A 22605-nucleotide genomic window follows, 5' to 3' on the forward strand; every position below is an offset into this window, starting at 1 on the left:
AATGAGTTTGCCTTGGTAGTGATATGATCATAGATTTAGACTTGGAAGGGGCCTTAGAGGCCATCTAGTCCAACACCTTAATTTTACAAATGGGGAACCAAGGCCTAGAGAGGCTGAGTTTTGCTCAGAGTCATAGAAGTAAATGGCAGAACAATGATTTTAATACAGGATCTATGACTTTCTATCATTTTTTCTCCATGAACCTCCCCTACTTGTGTGACTCTTGGCCAATTGTCTGTGCCTCAATTTCTTCAATTGTCAAATAAGGATGATAATATTTGCATTGCCCCCTCATAGGGTTGTTGTAGGAAAATTGTTTTGTAAACATTAAAACACTATGGAAATGTGAGTCCTTATAATTAAACTCTGTGATAATGTTTAAAAGGAGAGTCTACTAGAAATCATGTCATGATAGTCTATGATCAGGCCTGCCTTAAACTTGAGTGGACCTTTTAAGCTAGCTAAGAAGGATTCCTTCTCTTCCTCTAATAAGTAACTTCTCCTCCTATCTTCTTTCACATTCCTGAAATTAGTTTCAGGAGGAACAAAATCTCATCTTTTGTAACAAATCCTCTGGATTTATGCTTCTAACCCCAACTCCACTGGAAGGTCAGGTCTCCAGGGTATTCTAGGCTTAATCTTGAGAGTCAAATTCTGCTGGTCCCTTCCAAATGTTATATAGGTCACGAGGCCCCATTAATTCCCTCATTAATTACCAGTCAATATCAATTAGTGAGGCTTAATTAGCTTTTAGAAAAGGTGATTTCACTAAAGTGATTTAGTAAGAACAGTTAGTATGTCCCACCCCTCAAAATAGGACAGGTCCCAGCATGCTCTCTCATCAATAGACACTACATTGACAAAGGGGTAACTCACAGCTGGTGGAAGTCCTGTTGCTGGAGTCCTCAAGTCCTCAACATGTATCCATAGATACAGTGCAGCTTTTCTTCTGAGTTGTTGTAGAGCTTTGAATTTGCCTTTCCTTGTTGCTTCCAGCCTATCCTTGGCTCCTGGTACATATACTGCCCCCAGTCACGGTCCTACCAGGGACTCTGTTAGGATCCTAATTAAAAAAAAAACCTATATAAACAATCCATATTCCCTGGTCCTTTGATGTTCACAATCTCCTCTTCAGAACTAAAAGGGGAGGAGAAGGAGGCTGAGGATCTATTTCTTCCCCATCGCACCCCCAAGTTGTTCTTTCTAAAAGACTTAGCTGGAACAATTTGCTGCCTAATACTTGAATCTCAATTCCAAACAATCTTGTTGGTTTTTTACATGTCCTTCAGGGTATGAATAAGTCCCTCAAGCAATCTGAGCATACTTCCTTGGAGTATCTTTTCACTTCATCCAATGACTTCAAAAGACTTCTAAATTGATTCAGGACTTTTCACTTAGTCTAAAGCCTATGATTGATGGATTGATACCTAGGCCTTGCCAGTACCTATGATTAATTGTGCTCATCAGATGAAGGTATCTGAGCATAACTTACTCAAAATAAGGTCGAGTGATTTGATTGATTACACATTTATAAATAAAAATAAGACAGGATTAATAGGTACTAGGAAAGAGTTTCTGACATTCTGACAAATTCAGTAAATTGTTATGAGATCACTTCCTGGCAGCAGGTAATTTCTCCCCCCTCCCCTTCCCCAGACTGGAGCTAGTCTCCTTACCCAATGTTTTACTCAATATTGCTGAAATACTTATAATAATTTAAGGTTTTAAAATGTTTTAACAATATCCTTTGTTTCTATATCATGTATGTTTCTCAACATATTTTTTTTCCTCTTCCCCAAAAGCTATCCCTTACAACAACCAAAGAAAAAGAAGAAAAAAACCCATTAAGCAAAATAACCAACACATCGAAAAAGTGACATCATGTGCTGTGTTCCATGGCTATTGTCCTTCCCCTTCTATAATGAAGAAGGGAAGGTATTTCTCGTCTTTAGGACCAAGTTTGATCACCTTAATTTCTCTGTCTTTAGTTGTGGTTGTTTAGTTGCTGTTCCTTCCATTTACATTATTATAACCACTGTATATATTGCTTTATTGGTTATACTTACTTCACTTTGCATCTGTTAATACAAGTTTCCAGTTCATTTCTATATTCATCATATTCATCATTTCTTACAGCACAGTAATATTCCATACCATTCTTGTACCTCATCTTGCTATGGGCATCTACTTTGTTTCTACTTCTTTACTACTATTGCAAAAGATGCTAAATTTATTCACACCCTTCCATGCCATGTCCCTTCAAATGTGAGCTGCTATTATAAATATTTCTGGACTGACTGATTTCGCCTAAGCTCTTTACATGTAAAAAATGATTGAAAATGGAATTTTCTTTCAGGAATAGCAGCAAAGCCTGGATTGATTTGAGCAATTAAAAAAAAGGTGACATTGTATTGGATATCACTAACAAACAAAACAAAATAAAACGAACAAAAACTGAGCGATATGAATCATGTTCCAGGTCTGTTGGTAGCATTGCCGGTGCCCTCTTGTGGTTTTTAAAAGAGTTTGCAGTTTGATTTTTGTGACACTTGTAGTATTTTCCTGTGCATGTGGGCTAGATTCCCTTTACCAAAATAAATACCACCTTAGCTTGTTGAAAAGAAGATGTTACTTTAAAAATTGCTCTTTTTTAAAAAAGCTGCTTCAAATTTGCTACTAACTTTTAAAATAGAGAATTGCATGTAATAGGAATAATCCCCTTTAAAGTCAATATTAATTTTAAAATTATGGAATCAGCAACGGATTACATGTCTATATTCCATTACAAATTTTTTATTCAATCATGATGTAGGTTTTGTGTCATTCCTCTGTATTTTGATTTGATTTTCCTTGGAGATGAGTATTATTTTTATGCTACCTTATCCTAAACTTTTCAACAGCCCATGATGTCATTCTAGTAACTCAAAAAATGGAAATGGCATTAAAAAGGAAGAATTGCCATTTGCTTTACTGGTACACCTTGAGGACCACTACGTCTTTCCATCTGATTTGAAGCAAAAAGTTTCTATATGTGTTTTCTATCTCTATTAATATGAGTGCCTTAAAAACAGTCACTATCTTGCCAGTATTCCCAGGACTTAGCACAGTAATTTGCACATACTAAAGACTTACTAAATGCTTTCCTCTCCTTCATTCATTTATCTAATATGCATGAAGAAATAAGGGGGGCCTTTCATTAAACAAAAATGAGCCTGAAGGTAAAAGTTATGAAATCATAAATTACTTAACATTTTTCTCTTTCTGTGTCTCCCCAAAGAAATAATGCTATTTTTAATGGGTTCAATTACATAGTTGCAGAGTGACATATTGGACAGAAGGCTGGATTTGGACTCAGTACTTGTTTTTAAATGATTCCATTGACAAAGACAAGCTTATAACCCTCTGCAAATCACTTAAACTCTCAATGCCTCAGGCAATTCTCAGATTATAAGTTGCTTATGAGTTGCCAATATATATCACTGGATGGAATTTCTACGCTGGGAGTTCCCCACACCAATGAAATCACCAGTCTGAACCAAGAATAAACAGATGGAAAAACAATCTTCAGAATCATAGAAAAGATACTAGAAAATGAAGCGTAAGGCGATGATTCAAAGAAGACATTGAAATTGCCTCAGACTGCTGTTTATATATATTTAATAAGTGAGTAAAGAAAGATCTTATTTCCAAGTACATTTCTTTACCTGAGGACAAATAGACATTATGAAAATACATCATTAGAGTTACTTGCATTTACAGATTCAATTCACATGTCAGATTGTAAATCACTATCATCCTGAAAAATCTAGTGTTTCACATCAAAACTCTGCGTATGTCTTAATTAAAAAGAAGGCTTGCCTTACAGTGGTTGAAACTGGAATTTGATTTATGTGAACCAAAAAACTAATTAGACTCAACAATGGCTAACAACAGTGTTAGGTAACTTAGTTCATTACTTGCATGATTACATGAACACTGTTGACTGCCATGCTCTCTACAATACAGTGATATGGCCTTGGAGTCTGGGAACATGCTCAAACATATCAGAACTTTTCAAACTTGACTGTATTTGAGCTTCCATTGTGATTGTATATGTGGGACGTGCCCTCTGCTTTGAATGTTCAAGAATGGTCTTTTTTCATGTTCGAGGCACTTTTGAGAGCAACAACATTGAACATTTATGATCTCATCAGCTTCCATGGAATCAATTATAATCTCTCTGTTAATGATTCTCAAGTTGAATTATTCAGCCTAACTTCTCTCCTGACCTCCAGTCTTGCATTTCAAACTGCCCTGTAGGTATCTTAAACTCATCTTGTCCAAAAAAGAACTTATCTTTTCCCTACAACCCTCTTCTCTTTCTAATTTCACTTCTTGCCTGGACTATTGCAATAGCTTTCTGGTTGGTCTGCCTAACAAAAGTGTCTCGCCCTTCTAGTCTATCCTCCATTGTGCTGTCTAAGTGATTTTCCTGAAGTACAAGTCCAACCATCTCCCATTCTACCCTTCTCAATGAACTCCAGTGGCTTCCTATCATTCCAAGATAAGATATAAAATTCTCTGGCATTCAGAGCAAATGATAAATGTTTGAGGGCATGTGGGAAAATTGGGACACTAATACACTGTTGATGGAGTTGTAAACTTTTGGACTTATGCCCAAAGGGCTATAAAATTGTACATTTCCTTTGATTCAGAAATATCACTACTAAAAATGTATCCCATAGACCTTTTAAAAAAGGAAAAAGTACCTATTTGTACAAAACTATTTATAGCAGCTTTTTTTGTGTGGCAAAGAATTGGAAATTGAAGGAATGTTCATCAATTGGGCAATGGCTGAACAAGTTGTGGTATATGATTTTGATTGAATACTATAGCACTATAAGAAATGAAGAGCAGACTGATTTCAGAAAAAGCTGGAAAAGCTTACATGAACTGATGCAAAGTGAAATGAGCAGAACCAGAAGAACATTGTATATAGTAAAAGCAATATTACATAATGATCAACTGTGAATGACTTAGCTATTTTCAGAAATCCAATATAATTCCAAAGAACTCATGATGAAAAAACTGATGGAGTCAATGCAGATGAAGCACACTATTTTTCACTTTATTTTTTGTGCGTTTTTATTTGTGTTTTATTTCATAACATGACTAACATGGAAATATGTTTTTACATGATTGCACATATATAACCTATATCAAATTGCCTACCATCTCAGAGAGGGGGAAGGAGAGAATTTGGAACTCAAGTTTGTTTTTTTTTAATGTTAAAAATATTTTTACATATAATTGGGGAAAAATAAAATATTTTAAATGACCATCATGGTATAAAGCTGGTGGATTAAAACTGTGACTCATGTTCCTAAGATATAGTGAGAGACCTGAGGCTCTATAGGTACTCACTTCCATATCTCTTTGTCCTTCCTTTTTGAAGAGGACCATGATATCAGAGAAGTAATGCCACGACATGCAAATGAATTGGATTTAAGTCACCAGACTCACTTTCTCCTCTGGAGCCCTCTGGGTCCAGTGGCCAGATATGGATCAGGACAACTGGAGATGGCCCAGGATGCAGTGGGGTCCTGGGCCTTGTCAAGCTAAGGTCTTTAACAGGTCTCAGGTTAACTGAGGGAGCACCCATTCAGTGATTAAGGCTTTAAAAAATGAGGCAAAGAAAGGCCTCTTAAAAAAAAAAACAGATCTGGGAGGGGAAGACCCTCAGGGTTTCTGGCCAAAACAGAAATAATTGTTATTTATGTTCATTCTGAGCCAATCAGGGCCCAAATAGTGACCAAGTAAGGCTTGGTCTGGGACCAGAGTGATTTGGGGTTAAGGCTGGCCTTTAAGGGAAAACAACCACGCCAAAACCAAAATAAAATTTCGGATATTAAAATTTACATTCCCTTTGGGCAGAGCACTGGCTAGTAAGGGTGTGATACCCTATGTGGAAAAAGAAGAGAGAGAGGTGGGGTAGGGAGGGAGAGAGGAGAGAGAAAGAGATAGACAGAGACAGAGGAACAGAGAGATAGAAAGTGAGACAGAAACACAGAGATAGAGAGAGAAAGAGAGATGAGAGATGGAGATGAATGACAGACAGATAAATAGATAATTTATTTAGTGTTTAATATATTCCAGGCACTAAAGACACAAATATAAGTGAACAAGATAGTTCCAATTGTGAAGGAATTTGCATCAAGCAGTACAACACATAAAGGGAACCTGGAAGAGGAGTGCTATCCTGAAGTGAAGAAGGCTGGTATAGAGGAGAAGTCAAGAGAGTGGTTTGAAGGATGAGTGAGGTGAAGCATGATGAAGGTCATTCCTGAAACAGTAATACCAATGAGGTAGCTACCAATCAGGAGAGTAAGACCTCAGAGTGAAGTTTTATCTAGGGTAGACAGCTGGTAAAAAGAAAAAAAAGCCCAGAGAGTGATTCATAGCATGACTATGATTGAATCTTTTATATAGGAGTACCTAAAGCTTTAATAACAACAACAACTTCACCCCACCCTCTCCCCACCCCCCCGCCCCAGAATTGGCCTTCTGGTTGTGAACATCTCCAAGCCTAGCTGAGAGGGTCCTTGCACAGTAGACATGAATTCCATCATTAGACTCACACTCAAAGAGCTTGGACTCTTCCAATGCATCTTTTGAGAACCAAGGCTCACCCAGATGATATTTGTCATGAAGCATCTGAGTAGAATTTTAGGGAAGATGATTTGCTATTAAAGGAAGGAAATAAAGGAGGGCCAAAGATATTCCTTTGGAGAGTATGCCTTTCTGAGGAATATGAGACAAAATTGTGTTCACTTTTTCTTTATCCATATTTGTTTTCTGTTTAGATTCCTGTTTGTTCACAGACCATCTGATTCTGCATGCAGGAACCTGATCAGGGAATTTTATTTTTCAAACAGCTGAGAAATTAACATGAACCTTGCTTAAGAGCAATATTTATTGTTTTTGTTCTGAATGTGGCTAATTTATGTGTCTTTTAAATCCAGGACTTGGCCTTTCATTATCAAGAGTCCTAAGCAATATAAAAACTTATCTTTCATGGATGCAATGAACAAGTTTAAATGGTCCAAAAAAGATGGCGTCTCCTTCAACAAACTTGTTCTTGGGCTGCCTGTGAATGTGAGATGTTCCAAGACAGATAATGCGGAGTGGTCGGTAAGCCTTTCCCTATTTTAGTAAGTGAAGCATAAGCAAGGTATCTACAAATGAAGTGTCTAATGAGGAGTAAAGATACTATTTTATTGGGGAAAAGGGGTGCTCAGTGATAGAAGAAGAAACATTTCCAAATGCTGACTTCTCCTTTGAGCTGCAATCCAAAGTCTCTAATTCCTTCCTGGGTAGTATATATCCCAGTATCAGTTTAAAAGTAGCATGTTAATGCATTAGGTTATAAACTCCTTGAGGGCAGAGACTGTCTTTTACCTATTTTTGTATCTCCCATCTCTTAGCCAATGTGGCTGGCACACAAGAAACATTTAATAAATATTTATTGATTGTTTAATTGCTGTGAAGAAACATTCATTACTATTCCCTACCCAAAAGAATCCTTCCTGATTTCTCTATTTCTATCAGTGGTATTTTCATTTTACTAGTTACCTAGGTGCAAAGTCTAAGTCAGAAATGAATCCTCCCTCTCCCTCCATCAAGATGATCACCAAATCTTCATTGATTCAATAATAAAATTCATATTTATATAGCACTTTAACATTTGCAAAGCACTTTTCTGACAACTGCCCAACCACCTAAGTAATGGATCATGCTTCAAACTGACAAGTTAAAATAGTCAGACAATGAGTATGGGAGTCCAGAATTGTACCAAGGTCATCTGACTCTAAATCAAGTGCTCTTTCACTACACTATGCTGAATGAATGCAAGTTCAGAAACAAATGGCAAGATTATTTATAAATTCCTTTTTCATTTATAATTCTTCTTTTGGAAACAGTTTGTATCTTTTTTCTGCTTGCTTAATGGGAACAACAGATATTTGTATCAACTTTCTACATATCTTTGATATTAGACCTTGTTTTGTATGAAGGTTTTTCCTAATCAATAACTTCTCCTTTATAATCTGTTTGGTTATGAATTCTCCAAACAATAGATAAAAGTGGCACTTCACTTTTTACCATTATCCTAGTTGTTTTTAAATGATGTAAATTAGATTAAAGATATATCAATTTGTAACTTGTTTCGGTATATCGTATAGGATATTGGTCTCAACCTAATATCTGCCAAATTGCTTTCTAGTTTCCTACCCATTCTAGAAGATAAGATACCCTTTCTTCAGTGGTTTATGTACTTTAGTTTAACAGTCTCTTGGTTATTATGCTTAATTGCTTCTAGGTCTTGTTGATGTAATCTCTTCTGTTTATCTTTTTATTTTTTTTGAAGTACAAGATTAAAATAGTTTTGGTAATTACTGATTTATGATATAGTCTGAAATCTGGTAATGCTAGGCCCCTTCATTTCTGCTTTGTATTAGTATTTCCTTTCAGATTTTTGAACTTTTATTCCTCTAAATAAAATTTTAATTATTTATTTAGTACCTTTTGGCAGGTTGATTGATAAAGCACTATATCTATACATTAATTTAGGCAGTATCATATTTTTCATTGCCACAGCCCAACTATAAACAATGAATAACTCTCCAATATTCTCCAAGAAGTATCTTTCTTGTTTTTGCAAATAATGTTTTGCAGATGTATTTATGAAAGGGGCAGTTAGGTGCCACAGTGGATAGACTCATCTTCCTCAATCCAAATCTGGTCTCAGTTACTAGATGTATGACTCTGGGCAAGTCACTTAACCCTGTATACCTCAGTTTCCTCATCTGTAAAATTAGCTGGCAAAGGAAATGGCAAACCATTCTAGTGTCCTTGCAAAGAAAACCTCAAATGGAGTCACAAAGAGTTGGACACAACAACATGGACAACAACAACTTATGCAAACCCTGAATGTTAACTGATAGTATAATTCCTAGCTGTTTTATGGATTATAAAATTATTTTGAATAGTTCACTTTTTATTTTCTCCTTTAACTAGATTATTATAATAACTTCCTGATTGTTCTCCTTTCCTCTAGGTCTCTCCCTTCATCATTCCATACTGTACACAATCATTAGATTACTCTTTCTAAAATATTGTTTTACACAACCTTCAATAACTCCCTATTTTCTAAAGACAACTCTCCTGAGCCTGGTAATTAAGTTTTACATAATCTGACTCAAACCTGTTTCTATTGCCTTATTGCCTACTGTATACTTAACCAAACCCTACACTAATGCCAAACTTGTTCACTGATTATTCATTGAAGATGCCACATGCAATATCACCTTTACTTATGCTTATGCTGTTCACTTGCCTGGGATGCCCTCCCTCTTCCTCTCCGCTTACCTCAATCCTACCCTTATGTTTTACTATCGTCTCCCACCCCCTTCAAGTTCAATCTTCTTTTTGAATAATAGAATTTTATAGACTTATGGATGTTAAAGTTGGAAAGACCTTCAGGGGTCAATTAGTTCTTCCCCCCTACCTAAAGCATGAATTACATCACATTATCTTCAACAAATAGTTACTCTACTGGATCACTCAGTCATGATTAACTTGCTTTCTCCCTAGAAGCCCATTGAATTTGGGGACTGCTTTAATCATTAAGATCTTTTTTTTATATTGAACTGAAAACTACCAACTCCTTTCTCAGCAACTATGGTACTTATTGTCTATATCAAGTACATATCTCTTAAAATCTAAGAACTTATAACATTAGCTATCGTTGTATGTAAATGTTCTCTTTCCCACTTATTATCTAAGCTACTTGAGTGTAAAATGAGCTGGAGAAGGAAATAGCAAACCCCTCCAATATCTTTGTGGTGAAAATCCCAAATGGAGCCATGGAGAGTCAGACATGACTAAAAGAACTCAACAACAACTTAAGGGTAGAGACAGAGGATGGCTAGTATTTTACCCATAGTTGATGCTCAATACCTGTTTTCTGATTAGTTAAAAACTTTAATTCTCCATATTATGTGGAGAATTACATATATATGTACATATATACATATACATATATGTGTGTGTGTGTATGTGTATATATCTTTTATCTCCCAACTTTGGCCTTGATGGAGAAAGTGGAAACAAGGAGTGAAGAAATTCTAAGACTACAGTTGACGTCTGTATTTATCCAAAGCTATACTTAACACTCTTCTTGGTATTCCTCTTCATTTTTTATCTCCCTCGTCATCTAGAGGTTTGGTTGTTCTCTTTGAGCTAGTCACTAGCCAGCATGTAACAGTGGAAAGAGCTTTGATTTTTAAAGTCATAGGACCTAGGTTCAAACTCTTCCTCTGCTACTCCCTTGGGGTAAGTCATTTAACTTCCCTGAGCCTTAATTTCTTCATCAGTAAAATGAAAGGGTTTGATTAGAATCTTATGGGTTTGAAAAAGCATGACCATTAATCATATTTCATGAAAGACATGCTCATTTTTATTTGTTTAATTTCAGATTCAAGGAATGACAGCATTACCTCCAGAAGTTGAAAGACCATATAAACCAGAGCCATTTGTGTGTGGATCTTCCTCCTCTTCTTCCTCCTCTTCCTCCTCCTCCTCTTCCTCCTCCTCCTCCTCCTCTTCCTCTTCTTCCTCCTTTTTATGCCCAAATTTTGTTCTCCAGATAACTGTTTTCTTTCTTATCTTCAGTAACACAGTGAGCACCAGGCATTTTGCATAATAATTTGATTGTATTTGGTCATGTTCTCCATGCCAGGCAAGCACAGAATGTTTGCACTCTTGTTACCATGATCAAAATGAACAATTAAGCTGCAGGCACAGGCCATAGACTATTTGGAAGTCATCTCCCTCTCTCCCCTCCCCAGGTTGCTTTTCTTAGGACACACACTTCTCCCCCTATCTTCTTCTAGCTCATGTAGAGAACACGAATCAGCCAACTTCTCCTACTTTTTGAGAGATGTCAAATTCTATATGACAATGTTCAGTGAAATGAACAATCTATGAAATAAAATCTTTCTTTGGGGATAAGGAAAACCTGGGACAATTGTGCATTTTGGTTTCCCTTCTTTAAAAAAATTATTGGCTATTTTGCTTAAAAAAATCTTTTATCTAAAAAAAATGAGGAAGGCTCTATTCCACTTTTCTTCCTTTTTCTTGTTCTTTCAGTTTACCTTACTATTATTATTATTATTATTACTACTATCCTGTCTTTCTCTTTCAACTGTTATGTTTGTCCTTTTCTCTAAGCATGCCTGTGTCTCTTTTGAATGTTCAATTCTTCTCTATTTTTTTCATTATTCCCAACTATTGCAAAGTGACTACCACATTAAGTTCCCTTACTTTAAGGGCCTGGCTGTACCCTTCACTTTTTTTTTCAGTTCTCCTTTGAGATTTCACAGTCCCCAACCACACAACTCTGCTTTTGCCTTCCTCACTCTCCTGTTGCTAAGGTTTGCCCTGAGTGCTCTGATCACCTATACAGATTCCGGAGCCTTAAGGATACAGAATAAGTGACTGGCTGTAGATCCACAAAGGAAAAGAGTTTCTTAGCTTGCTGATGGCCAGTTGTTGAGAACCTTTTATGCTGGTTCCTTGTCAGAGGTAAAGTGGTTCCTTGTCAGAGGCAAAGTTGACCTGCAGAAGGGAGAGGCAAGTGAGAGTGGGAAACCTGTATAGCCTGCTGCCAAAACAGTGCTAGTATGTCACACTTAATGAATACTGGCTGGATTTGAGCCCTAGTTGCTCTTGTAGATTTATTTTTATATGCATAATTAATAACTAATTTTCCTTAATAAAACAAGTTACCAATTTTAAAAAGATCTCTCGTTCCCTCTGTTTCTAGCATACCCACCATGGCAATCATGTTACGTGAATAAGGTTGCTTTCTGTACAGTTCAGATACATTTCCACATTTTCAAAATAGTTTTATGTTAGATTGGTATTAATAAACTAAATGGAATTAAATCTACCTGTGGTATCTTGTTCTCTCCTTGAGATGTACAAGTGATTCAAGTACTCCTGTTACTAGCCTAGTCAACTGCATATATTGCTTTTGTTGATGCCATTTTAAAGCTGGCTTTCTTCTGGAAAACAATGTCATATAAAGTCTTTAATATAGATTATGTTTTGAAATGTTTCCTTCATCCACTTGCAATAAATCATTTAATTAAAATTCTGTAATGTTTGTAAAATATATTGCTACTGGTATTTGACTTTTTTTATAATCTATCCAATTCTACAACTTTCTATGAGAATTTTCTTTATGAGAAATATGCTATTGCCTATACAATTTCATAAAACACTCAGTTTGTCTCTGCAAACCCATGGGAACTCTTCTTAGCTTAACTTCACTCCGTCCTCACTTCTTGGCAGGGGTATGCTAGAGCCAGCTCCTACCTGGATCACCAATTGTTAAATTTTTGATGTGAGCATTTATTTACACCTCAGAGATCAGCAAATGCTACAAATCAAGGTTTGACTTATTATTTTTTTGATTGTCTAGGCTTAAGAAAGTATTGGAGAAAATGTGAATGATGAAGCTTAAATATAAAAGTACATTGTGTGTACTTTTTTTTGGAAAACTAATTGTTAACTTTTTACCAACACACCCCTGCCTCATGGTTACCCTGTGACATCATCAGTAAAGGCTACTGGTTCATTTGTCATTATTTTGGAAGGCAGACCCTGTTAGTCTGGCATGTGTCAAGGTATATCTAGCAAGAAGTTGTTAGGCTCATTTGCTGCAACAGGAACCAGATGAGGGCAGTCAAACTGAAATCAATAGACCTTTTTATTTGGCAATTTTAAAGGAAAGCCCCTTGATACCTTATACCTCCATTCCCAGAGAGTACAAAGGAAAAATCAGACTGCAACAAAGGAAGAGTAATGTGCTAGCATCTTCATGCCCTCCCTTGAACAGGCTCAGAAGTTGACCTAATAAGAGCAGCCCACCAACCCTTACAATGGGGCTAGGATCAACACCTTTAAAATGGGACAAGGAAGGGATAAAATCAGGGATGATACCAGAGAGCCTTGACTCAACGATCTTTTAAGGAGGAGGGAGTCCACAAAGGTTTCATAAGAAGTTCTTCCCAGGATTTAGCAGTTCATTATGCCAAACTCTTGCTACTTCAGTGGGTTGAATCACTGAATCTGTCTCTACTCCATGTGTGAGGACAGCTCATGAGGGCCAGGTGTTTTTCTGTTTGGCCTCTTATCCCTGAAGCTAATGGTAGGGAGGTGCCTGCCATTTTTTTTTCCAGGAAACTGGAAGTTTCTAGCCTATGAGATTCCAGAAATAGAAGATTCCAGGTACGATGGGGTAAGTTTCAGAAAAGTACGACGGCACCAGGCAGGAGAAGAGTGGCGTCTGATGACAGCCTGTCATCAAAAAGGCTAGTCATCCACTCCTCCCCTCAACTATTCATTTTTCCATTCTGAAGCAGAAACTTCCTTTGGAAAATACTTGAAAGGCTTATTTTTATGGAGCCCAGGTGCTTTTACTTTTAGTTGAATGAGTTCTACTCTGCTCACATATCAATGTAGAATAGACTATGCCACCAAAAAGAATCTACATTAGTATATGTGTTTCTGTACAATGAAAGAGTTCTTTCGTTGGGATTGAAGTAAATTATTTTTGCTTAATACAAAACACTCCATTTACATAAGTTAAGATGATGTTTCCAAAGATTGAAACATGAAATGTCAGAACAAGAAGGGATCTTGTAGAGAAAGAACATCATGTAGGAGGAAGAACACTGAAGTTGGAGTTGGCAGGACCTGGTTTTGAATCCTGACTGTGACTCTTATTGTGTGACCACGGGGAAGTTACAAACTCCTTGTAAGCGTAAGGAGTTTGGTTTTCCAGGATCCGTTGCCATAGCAATCTCGTGTTCCCATGTGTTAGGTATGAGTTCTATGGTTCAAAACATCACCACGACCCATGTAGATTGTAGGGGCCAGATGTTGCCTGTTTATATTGTAAAGGTCAGGACCCTGGAGGGATGGAGTGTAAGTATAAAGCAGGTGGGCACTGGTCAGTGAGTGGGGAATGTTTAGAGTTAAAAAGCACCAGCTAGGATGCTGTGTGTGCCTTGATTGGCCCCCATCAAGGCTGCGGGGGAGTCTGTGTTTGCCTCATCTGGCCCCACTGAGGCTTGAGAGGATTTAGGGGAATGCACAAGTTGTTCCTGTCTCGATTGACCCCATCAAGGTGTAGGGGGAGTTGCCCCACCCCCTTCTCTCTGGATCTGCGAGAAGGGTGATTAGGGAATGCTGTAGGAGTTGGTGCTCAGCAACCCTTGTGAGAAGGTTAGATAGAATAAGGTCTGCTTTGTTTAATTGTTAACCCCTTTGAAGATGTCTTTCCTTTATAAAAGCAGATCAAAGAACCACTGCTAGCAGGCTGTCCTGGGTGTGCCAGGGTGCTTGCTAATATACTCCTTGAGCTCAGTTTCCTCATCTTGGTTATAGTGGTCATATGCACATAGTCAAAGCACTTGATAAATCTTAAAGTGTTTTAGAAAAGTGAGTTATTATTGTGGAGATTTTTTTGTCAACTGTTAAGATTGTGTACTTGTCCTTGTGTTATAGTCAGAGTTCATAAGGCTCTTAGCTTCACTGCAAGCATCCCTACTCATTTGGCAGGTGCCTTACCTCCTAGTTATATCAAAGATGTAAGAATGTTGACTTCTCTCTATGCTGCCATAAGAAAGCAGATAAAAGACCATGCCTCAGAGTCACATTCTCAGGAAAGAGGCAAGTTGGTTTGTTGTTTTTTGTCATCTGGTCATTTCGTTTGAGTTCAACTTTCTGTGATCCCATTTGAGGTTTTCTTGGCAAAGATACTGGAGTGGTTTGTCTTTTCCTTCTCCAGCTCATTTTACAGATGAGGAAACTGAAGCAAACGAGGTTAAGTAACTCGCCCAGGGTCATACAGCTAGTAAGTGTCTGAGCCTGGATTTGAACTTAGGTCTTCCTGATTTAAAGTCCAGCACTCTATCTACTTGCACCACCTAGCTGGGGTCACTAAGAGTTGGACATGATTGAATAGAAACAAACTAGCTTAGCTCAGAACTAATTCACAACACTGGTGCCTTCCTTTACTAATTTGACTCATAAATTCAATTAAATAAACATTTAAGCTCCTACTCTGTGCCAAGTTAATATGTGGGGAGTTAGCTTGAAGGAACTCCCAGACTGATTCTTTTGTGAAGGCAAACCAGGCCATCTTTGTCTTAATTCTTACATAGCCTTTAATTGTCGAATGGTATTGCCTCAGACAAACTGAGACTCGGAAAAGACTTTAGCTTTAAAAGTCTCCCACTGCATTCAAGGCCATTGCCATTCATCTTGACCTATGTCTTGTCACTGGACTCCAATGACTCTGGAGGAGAGAGTGAGGCTAATGACTTTAAGCAGCTCTGCCTCGCTTAAATCCAGTTCACTTGCAAGTCAAGTCATCACCCTCCTGATGTCATTGGTCCTTTTCAAGAACGAAGGATCAACAGCAACAGTGTATGTAGATAACCGGCCTCAGGACCAAGAAAAAATATTTGGTAGAGATATGTTTGGAGAAAAGTAAGTTCTCTTCTAGACAAGTTGAATTTGAAATGTTGATGGAACATCTAGGTGATTGATTATAGAGGAATGGGAATCAGAAAGAAAATTATAACTATATGTAAATGTTGAAGTCATCTATATAAAGATTATAACTGAACTCATGGGAGCTGATAAAAATCACTAAAGATGTGAGTGTAAAGAAAGAAAAGAGAGACCACAACAGACCCTTAGGGGATGCCCACATTTAGTGGGTAGGAGAAAGATAATGATCTAGAAAAAAGAGATAAGAAGAGATCAAAGAGGTAGGAGGAGAATCAAGAGATGACAACTGGTGGATTAGTCCGGACAAAGCTGTGGACCTCTTAGGCTAGATGAATATAAAAAGTAGTTTTTAGGAGCCTGTCAGGCAGGCAAAAGCATTGTGTCCATGTCTCTGTCCTTTGGGTAAATGGTGTCCTTAAGCTATACCAGGTACCCCCCAGGGGAATAGGAAGGGGCAATGAAGAATAAGGCCACAGAAGTCAGCCTGTTTAACTATTGGTGAGGCTGCTTAATTTCTTATAAGTAATTGTTCTGATAAGTGCATTTGTAAGCCCTACACATAACGAGCCATTAGTAACAAGGGAACTACTCCTCTTTTCCCAGTATTCCAGGCCCAGAACTCTATCTGCTATATCATCTATCCGCTTCCTAACATAAGGGTAGTAAAAGGTACTATCTGTGACATAGAAAAATTCGTACCATGGGATAAATACTTCTATCATTTCTATCTCTTATAGGAATTGGTATTTGCATACAAATAAAAGGGGGACAGGGGCAAGATCTACAAAATAATAATATAGAAACCGTTTAGAAGAAGGAACTCAAAATAGGTATTTTAGAAGCTTCAATTCCATGAAGGATACAAAGATTAAAGAGAGGATGCATAAGTATAATGAGCATTGATTAAAGAATGAAAAACTAGAATAAACAGGGAAGGGATTGAATTGCAAAGCTGTGCAGTGAATTCAGCTCATCATTTCCTATCCTGCTATTTTCCTGGACTTCATGATTTCAAGAAACTTTTCATTCTGTGCAAGATAAAATCAACTCTGAAACCTTCATTTCCTCAGATCATTTCCCACCCTACCTCCAGGACTTCTTTATGCTTTCTTCCCACTTATCCACCCCTTTTCAGCTTCATTTTTTAATTTGTTCTCTTCCCCTCATTAGATTGTAAGCTGCTTGAAGGCAAGGACTGTCTTATGCCTTTTTTTGTATCCCCAGGGCTTAACACTGAACCTGGTACTTAGTAGGTGCTTAATAAATGTTTATTGACTGAGTATTTACTCTTTAATAAAACTGCTGGGGAAAACCAGAAAGTAATATGGCAGGCATTAGGCACAGATCAACACTTTATATCATATTCCACAAATACTCCAAATGGAAACATGACCTTAATATTAAAGATCATACGACTAAAAAATTAGAGAAGTACATTTCACTTCTATAGGGAGATGTATTGTTGACCAGAGGTGAGATAGAGGCAAAGATAAAATAGATAATTTTGATTATATGAAACTAAAAAGCTTCTGCATAGCTTTTTAGCATGCAAAATTAACATATCGAGGATAAGAAGAGAAGTGGTCGAATGGGGAAAATATTTGTATCAAATTTCTCTGTATACACAATGTACTTATGTGTGTATACAAGCATATGTGTATTTGTATATATAAGCATGCACTATATAAATGTATATGTAGATGTGTGTACATGCACACATATAAATATATGTGTATATATATATATATATATGTATTTGTATATGTATACACACACAATCTCAAAAGCCATTCCCCCAATAATAAGAGAATTGCAAATAAAAACAACCCAGAGGTTTCACCTCCAATGCTGAAAATCGGTAAAAATGACAAAAGATGGGAATAGTAATTTAAGGAGGGGTTGTGGGAAGGTAGTCACACAAATGGATTGTGTATGCTTCCGTTATTTTTGATAGTGTAGATGCCCCTCCTCCCCAAGTAGGATGTAAGCTTCCTTATGGAAGGGACTTTTTTTTTCTTCGTATTTTCCTAGTAGGAGATTAATGAATGAATGTGGCCTTAGACTTGCCACAGGGCTAGGGATTCTACTTGGGAGTTCTTAAGAAGACAGAGGAGCTTTGAAGGTCAAGTGCTGGTCAAATACTCCAGCTGGTGTAGGGGGAGAGGAAGGGTAATTTATACCTCTTCTGATCCATTGACATTCTAGGCAGATTTGGCTAAGACAATATTCAAGCAAAATTCCAGGCTAGGGAAGGGTGTTGCTGCATAGTTTTGATCTCCTGGGGGCATTTCACTGTGAACTCCACCAGACCCAGGTGTTTATGGGCCAGGATACTGCTGGATCAGAGGAGGTATAAATTACCCCTCCTCTCACCCCACACTCACAAAGATTGTTTTCTGTGAGAAAGCAGTGGTGGTATAGAGCTGAGTTGGGATTAACCTTGTGACCTATGGACCACCCTGGGCAAAACAGAGGCAGGAGAACCATATTCACTTAGATCAATATGTGTCCTCATTCAATATCCTTCTTCCCTATGACTAAGCAAACCACCTTTTGATAACTGTCAGATCTTCAATGAATGTTTCATTTTATTCCTAGATTAAACCTGAAGTGCCAGACTGGCCTGGTCAGGACCCTATCCTAGGACAGCACATCATCATTAAATTTACCTGTCAGGTGGGGTGAGGTCACTCAAGTCATAGCTTTAGAGATGGTAACCATGGCCTGGAGAATAGCAATCCACAAAACCACAGGAAACAAAACTCTTGCTTTGATAGCAGCTTGTGTAGCTTCTCTATTCTCCCTGAACTTGGTTCATAGGGATGAGGCTTCAACTCTACCCAAGAAAACTCCAATATAATAGCTGGAGCCTTTAATCATGGTCTGGAAGTGAAAAGGGGAGACCAGCAACCTCCTTGCCACCCACTCTCCAGCCACAGAGACCTTGATTACAGAGATGAGAAGCTTACAGCCCACAAAATTCTCATTTCAATTCTCTGCTCTAGGTAGGGAAGCTTTAGGAAGGAAGGAGTACACAGGACAGTGGAGGGGACTTGGAATCAGGAAGCCATAGATTTCAATCCTCCCTCTGACATTTATTAGCTATGTGACCATGGAAAATTCACTTAACCTCAATTTACACCTTATAAGGTACCTGTAGTACACAGAACAGGGTTGTTGTGAGGCTGAAATGAGATAATGTGATCATAGATTTAAAACTGGAAGGACTCTCAAAGTCCATCTAGAACAACCTCATCATTTTGCAAAAAAAAAGTCTGGTCACAGAGGAGCTAAATTTCCATAATCCATAGGAGAATAGAAACAGGGCTCAAAACTTTAAAGGATATCATGACTTTATCATGCATACAGCTTACATTTAAAAAAAGGAATATAATAAATTAAACATGTGAGTTTCAAAACTTTCCTTCTAGTTTGTGTATCCTTCTGAACATCCATCTGTTCTCTTCTGTATATTTAAAAGATATTATGATTCCCCCCTTTTTTCCTCTTTTTGTCATCTCTATGACTAGTTCCCTTCTCCCTCTCCAATCTCTCTCTAAATGAAAACAAAACAAAGAAAAAGTTCTAGTGTTCTAGAGGACATACACAGATTATCTTAGGTGGAGAGACATCATCTGCTTGCTATGGTCCTCCATATGGAGATGCCAGTCATCTAAGGCATTCTATGTATGTGCCATACCTCTCATTACACTTGTAAAACATAAGAATAACCACATAAAACCAGTCCATACATTGACCATGTATATCTTGTTATGCTTCTGTTGACTTCAGACAGTTTTGGCTATTGCTAGTGAGAGAGGATCAGAGAAAGAAAGCTTCCAGAGCTTGGGAAGGGCAAAAATGGAGTGGGGGGACCTTCTGGGGAACATGAGAGCTCTATTATATAATGGATAGGATAGCAGACTTGGAGTCAGGAGAATTTGGGTTCAAATCTTACCTTAAGCACTTATTGGTGGCATTATCTGAGATACCTAAATGGTAGAGGTGAAAGGAGGAAGGTTGGACTTGTGTATCTTAGCTGTATTTTGGACTCTTCCTGGAGCAGTAAGTCAGTTTACATGAGGGATAAGTTTGTGATTAGGAAAAAAACTACTCAGATACAGTCAGGCTGCCTTCCAGATTCAACAGTTAGCATTATAAGATTTGGAGCTGGAAGATACCTTAGAAATAATTAACTTGTCCAGTTTCCTCATTTTATGAATTAAAAAGATAAAAGCTAAAGCCAAAAGAGGCTAAGTGATGTAATTAGTAGACCTAAGATTTGAACCCAACTCTCCAGACTCCAGATCTGGTGCTCTTCCCACTAAAACACATTGCCTTTACTCAGAAGCCCTGAACCTTAGTATTCCAAGCTAGATTTCAGAAGGTACTTAGCCTTGGTCTTGCAATTACGATATAGAGAAAAGTTCTGTAAAATTTACCAGGGACAATATATCTGAAGATGGGGGGGGTAAGGTTTGAGAATATGTATACAAATGCATCAAGGCATAAAGGCAGGATATATTCAGAGAATATGGCATTTTACTTTGGCTGCAGCATAGAGAAGATAAAGGGTTCTGGAGAATGGATTGGAGAGGAGAGAGACTAAAAGAAGAAAGAATAATCAAGAGGTTATTATGATAGTTCTGGATAGCACAGACAAGGGTCTGAACTAGAGTAGTGGCAGTAGAAGTGGAGAGGAGGGGCAGAAACAAGAGAATTTGGGGCCAAGTAGCTGCTCTGAAATGCTCAAGAAAGAGAATATTTAGATCTAATTGTGGCTGTTTTCTTTCCGATGATTCTGCCCAAATGGGAGTGGGGTGGCACAGAGAAGTGGTCCAACCTCCTCACGATAACAGGAAACTCAATCTTACAGAAAGACTCTTAGAAATATATTGGTTCCATAGGATTTATGACAGTAAGATCTATTGACATTTTCTAGAGTCCTTTATCCTCTCTTATTGTATTCTTAGTATTTAGGCAGTGAAGAAAAGTCTCCTTGAGGAATTAAGCAACCTGAGCAAAGTTAAACTGTCATGAAATCATTTCAGTAAGACTAGAATTCAAATCACCTCCTTCCTAGTCCACTGCTTATGTAACTACCACTTACAGCTACCCACAAATTGTATTAATTGATGTGAGAGCTCTTTGGGATCACCTCAGGGATAAAGCTGTGGAATTGCTCAAGGAAAGCCTTATCCTTTGATTTCCACAAATTAGAGAAATAACATTAGAGTCTGGAGTTCAGCAGCCATTATAATGAATGTTACCACTGCCATAAAAAGGGCTTGAGGGGGGTGGGATGGGGGAAGGCTATGTTAATTACATAATGGGTGGGTGAGAGAGGGGGAATCTGCTAGAAGATTTTAATTTGAATAGCTACTTGAAAATTTGAGCAAATTCAAGGGGGAAAACATATGACCTTCTCCATCTAGGAAAAATGGCAGTTTGAAATAAGCTGAGGATCCCTTTGATTTATCGGGTCCTGGAGGCCAGGTGGTCCGATGATCAAGGAACTCAAAGGCATTAGGAATTTAATAAATCTCTTAGGGTCAATGTGTCAAAATCAATAACAGACTACATATTTTTTTCTAGTTGACATATTAGTCAGGAAGACACTGTGATTTGATGTAGAGAGATTCCCATTCCCTCCATCTCCACATACCTGGCTTTTGATTACCTCAAAAGCCAGACTGTTGAGGAGAGATTCTTGAGGTATGATTGAGAATATGGTTTTCTACTTTGTGAAAAGCTATAAAATGGTCTAAAAGTACAAATAATGCTGGGGCCCAGGGCTTCTCAAACCTGATAAAGGTTGGAAGCGATGCTTCCCCCACCTCCCCCCATTGCAAAAGACACCTTTGAAGGAAAGTTATAGTAAATCTGGACAGCATACTGAAAAGCAGGCATCACCTTGCAACAAAGGTCCACCAAGTCAAAGCTATGTTTTTCCAATAGCAATGTGTGGCTGTGAGAGTTGGACTATGAGGAAAGCTGAGCACCACAGAACTGGCACTTTTAAATTGTGGTCCTGGAGAAGACTTTTGACAGCAAGGAGATCGAATGAGTCAATACTTAAAGAAATTAACTCAAACTATTCACTGGAAGGTCAAATACTGAAGCTGAAACTTAAATACATTGGCCACATAATGAGAAGGCAGAACTCATTGGAAAAGACCCTGATTTTTGGGATAGGTTGAAGGCAAAAGGAAAAGGAGACAGAAGAGGATGAGATGGATAGACAATGCCACAGAAACAAGACACATGAGCTTGGATAGACTTTAGAAGTTAGTAGAGGATAGAAGGGCCTTGTGTTCTATGGTCCATGGGGTCACAAAGAATCAGACACAACTGAATGACTGACAACAACAAGAAGATTCAGGTAGTAGAACCAGAAGCAGAAAAATCCATCTCCGATTGGCTTTAATTTCTTTTTTTTTATTTGCTTTTTAAAAAATATTTTATTATTTATTCAATATTTATAGTTTTCAGCATTGATTTCCAAAAGAGTTTGAATTACAAATTTTCTCCCCATTTCTACCCTCCCCACCCCCACTCCAAGATGGCATATATCCTGATTGCCCCATTCCCCAGTCAGCCCTCCCTTCTGCCACCCCACTCCGCCCCACCCCCTTTTCCCTTACTTTGTTGTAGGGCAAGATAGATTTCTATGCCCCATTGCCTGTACATCTTATTTCCTAGTTGTATGCAAAAAAACCATTTTTTTTGAACATCTGCTTTTAAAACTTTGTGTTCCAAATTCTCTCCCCTCTTCCCTCCCCACCCACCTTCACTAAGAAGGCAAGCAATTCAACATAGGTCACACATGTATCATTATGCAAAACTCTTCCACAATATTCATGTTGTGAAAGACTAACTATATTTTGCTCCCTCCTAACCTGTCCCCCTTTATTCAATTTTCTCCCTTGACCCTGTCCCTTTTCAAAAGTGTTTGCTTTTGATTACCTCCTCCCCTTACCT

The 22605-nt window shown here is 37.9% G+C and overlaps 1 protein-coding gene across 1 annotated transcript in view; it reads left to right on the top strand.

The window, feature by feature from the left end:
- Positions 1-22605, top strand: part of MOXD1 (monooxygenase DBH like 1) — a 177426-nt gene that overhangs the window by 97543 nt on the left and 57278 nt on the right. The window contains exons 11-13 of the mRNA XM_036768249.1: positions 7002-7170; positions 10514-10599; positions 11175-11249. Coding sequence (XP_036624144.1) covers positions 7002-7170; positions 10514-10599; positions 11175-11249 — 330 coding nt within the window. The remainder of the gene's footprint in view (positions 1-7001; positions 7171-10513; positions 10600-11174; positions 11250-22605) is intronic.

The sequence above is a fragment of the Trichosurus vulpecula genome, chromosome 7 (genome assembly GCF_011100635.1).
Source record: "Trichosurus vulpecula isolate mTriVul1 chromosome 7, mTriVul1.pri, whole genome shotgun sequence".
Classification (NCBI taxonomy): domain Eukaryota; kingdom Metazoa; phylum Chordata; class Mammalia; order Diprotodontia; family Phalangeridae; genus Trichosurus; species Trichosurus vulpecula.